Source organism: Limulus polyphemus, unplaced genomic scaffold (assembly GCF_000517525.1).
Source record: "Limulus polyphemus unplaced genomic scaffold, Limulus_polyphemus-2.1.2 Scaffold5629, whole genome shotgun sequence".
NCBI lineage: Eukaryota > Metazoa > Arthropoda > Merostomata > Xiphosura > Limulidae > Limulus > Limulus polyphemus.
The window spans coordinates 26,631-29,580 of NW_013671239.1; the positions used below are offsets into that span (position 1 = coordinate 26,631).

The window sequence follows — 2,950 nt, forward strand, 5'->3', positions numbered from 1 at the left end:
AGAGTGACCGGCGTACAATCTTAGAATTAGGTTATTTAGTTTTAGAACATTCCTATTTGATAAGATTCATGTAACATGTTGCTGTTCTTTGTTACATGTATAGAACAGGTAAATAACAGTCATTTTTTTACTTTAAATACCAGATGGCCTTTAATTTAAGGTTAAAGTTATCTTTCAAAGCTTTACAAACTCACTGACCACACCTCCAATCTAGCACACTTATAATATGTAGGTCTAGAACCATATATACTGGAGGTTATGTCAAAACAAGTAAAATCAAAGAAATCTTTCATTTATGATAAGTTGTAGGGTATTCCCCTAACCCTAGTGGACTGAAAACTTAAGTTTTTTTGGTTGAGTTCAAATTATTCAACACTGATATTTCAAAGGTACCATATTACAAGGTAATTTACCTGGGATATCCATGCAGAAAGGGACAGGTAACACCTTTAAAGCAAGAGCTTTCTTCCCAGAAACGACAGGTAATCTGAGACAGGTCATGGGAAAATCTGCAGTCCTTACGGAGACAGTTTCCTTCGAGATAAAAAGTGCAGGGTCGTTTCTGAGACAGAACTCCTGCAATGAAAGAAAATCAGTTAAGAGAACAACAGAAACAGCAAATGCATCCGAATACCATCTTGAAATTTGCTGCTAGCATTGTTAAGTCAGTATCACAAATACATACTATCATGTAAGCCAATAAAAATTGTGTTTAGGCCTAATCTACACATTATTAAGGATAAGTCACTCTGCACTGGTAATCGTATATAACTCCACAGCATTTTACACATACAAGTTTAAAACTTTAACTTACATACTAACAAATTAGGAGAAAACAACATCACCCCCCCCCCCCGACCAATCGAAACAGGTTTGTGTTTACAGTGTGAACTCACTCTTACAACCCTTACAAGCATCTAGCAACGTGTACTCTAATTATTAAAGACCTTTTGTCTAATTCAGTAACATAACATTCATTTTATAAATTAGTTGGATACTGAATACAGTTGATAGGTTTATCAGTCTCAGTAGTTGACTTTTTCAAACAATATGAAGAGAAAATATTGGCTTCAGATCTCCAGAGAGATGTACGTTACCTTGTTAGGCCTAGTAAGTAGCATTGTTAGATTGTTACAAGTGGTACTACATATTAAACAGCATTATAATCTGAGACACGATACTTATTCAGGAGGGCATATCTATAACACTTAATAATGTACTGTGAAAAAAACTACGTAGGGATGTCACAGACTCCTGTATTAAAGCAGTACAGGCCATCAAAAGCTAGTTATTAACTACTACCTAACATAGTAACTATCTCTAGTGTATATGCTGCTTTTCAGCTATCCAGAGCATCCCAAAGTCGAAATCAGGCAAACAGCCAAAACCGAGATTTCATATTTTTGTTCTTCATCATCTTTCTTCAATAGGCCTAGCACCTACCTAGTTCTAGCAGTAACTATAATTTTATCATCATTTGATAGAAATAAACAGTCTTCACAATCTTTGACTAGGTATTTTATTATTATTCTATGGAAAATTTATAAACCTCTAGAATATACAAACACCTTGTAACCCACGTACACCATCTTAAAAACAAGTAAACAAGTATTAGAAAAAACATTTATTGCTAAATAAAAAGTTATGTAGGGCTGGCTACTGAACTTGTAAAAAAAAGTCTCAAACAAGACAGGGATGAAAGTGGACAAACCACCTGCTCTGGCTAATGATCACAGAACAGACTAAGCCGTATCAACTTTACACGTTGAATGAAATCCATGTTACTGGCAAAACAAATAGATTCATAATTTCCAATCGTAAGATGTTACTCTATTGTAAAACAGTCATAAAAGTAGTATTCTAAAGTTAACTAAAGAAAAGGTATAATGATGAAAGCTGAGATTCTATTCAAACACCAAGCTTTTGATAGACAAAGTGGGGAAGCCAGTAATGTAGGGATTTTGTTCCCCACGTAAAGTCAAAACAGCTTAGTCTGCTATGCGATCATTAGCCACATTAAGTGATATGTCCACTTCCATCCTATCTTGTTTGGTTTCTATTTTCAAGTTCAGCCAGCCCTACACAGCTTTATCATTTTCCTAACACTTGTAACAAGTAAATGTAAGGGGCCTTGTAAGAGAAATATGTCGAACTGTAAAAGGAAGCATGCAGGATTTGACAAATGTTTCAGTAAAAATGCATCATATTTTACAATGTGAATCTTCTTTCTAGTCCTATGTTATAATCGAAACAAATTTAACCCTTACATATATGTATTTTCTAATAAAGATAATTTGACAGGATGCTATTGAAAAAGATTTATTGTCAATAATTGATCAATAAAGTTAAACAAAACCCTATGCTCCTTTAAAACAATTTTCCTAGGTTTGAATGGCAACACTAGATATACATTTCAACTTAACAGTTATTTTCAATAATCAACCACAAATGTGTCCTATTAAACCCACTATTCATTTAAAGAGTCTTGTAAAATCAGTTCTATGCATTACTATTAAAAAAAATGGTAGTAAAACTTCAAGTATTATAAAACCATGTAACTCAATTTATTGACAAACTTGTATTTTGTAGATTGTGAAAAAAATGTATAAAAATTATGAAAAGTTTCACTGTTAAGCATTGCTAATATAACTTCATTCAAACAACAATCTTAAAAAAAGTCTCACTAGACTTTGGCTTCTTTCGTCGAGGTATTTGTACTCCAAAAGGACTGCTGTCCCTTCTCCATTCTTCTTCCAACTGAGATGAAAAGAAAACACTTTCTCTGGGTAGGAAGGTGGCAGAAGGGTAAGGGGTATCATTCAGATCCTGCAAAACAAAACAGTTTTAATAAAAAAAGCTTTATATTCATTTAGGACTATGTAATGGAAACAATCAAACAAATATACATCTACTCAGACTAATCAGAGTAAGTCAAACTGACTGGTTTGTT

The 2,950-nt window shown here is 33.4% G+C and overlaps 1 protein-coding gene across 3 annotated transcripts in view; it reads right to left on the reverse strand.

Moving 5' to 3' along the window:
* Positions 1-2,950, reverse strand: part of LOC106472807 — a 23,746-nt gene that overhangs the window by 3,901 nt on the left and 16,895 nt on the right. For all 3 annotated transcript variants that reach the window (XM_022401349.1, XM_013933474.2, XM_013933472.2), the window contains 2 exons: positions 2,685-2,826; positions 414-576 (listed from right to left, as the gene is read on the reverse strand). In XM_022401349.1, the coding sequence (XP_022257057.1) occupies positions 414-576; positions 2,685-2,826 (305 nt within the window). The remainder of the gene's footprint in view (positions 1-413; positions 577-2,684; positions 2,827-2,950) is intronic.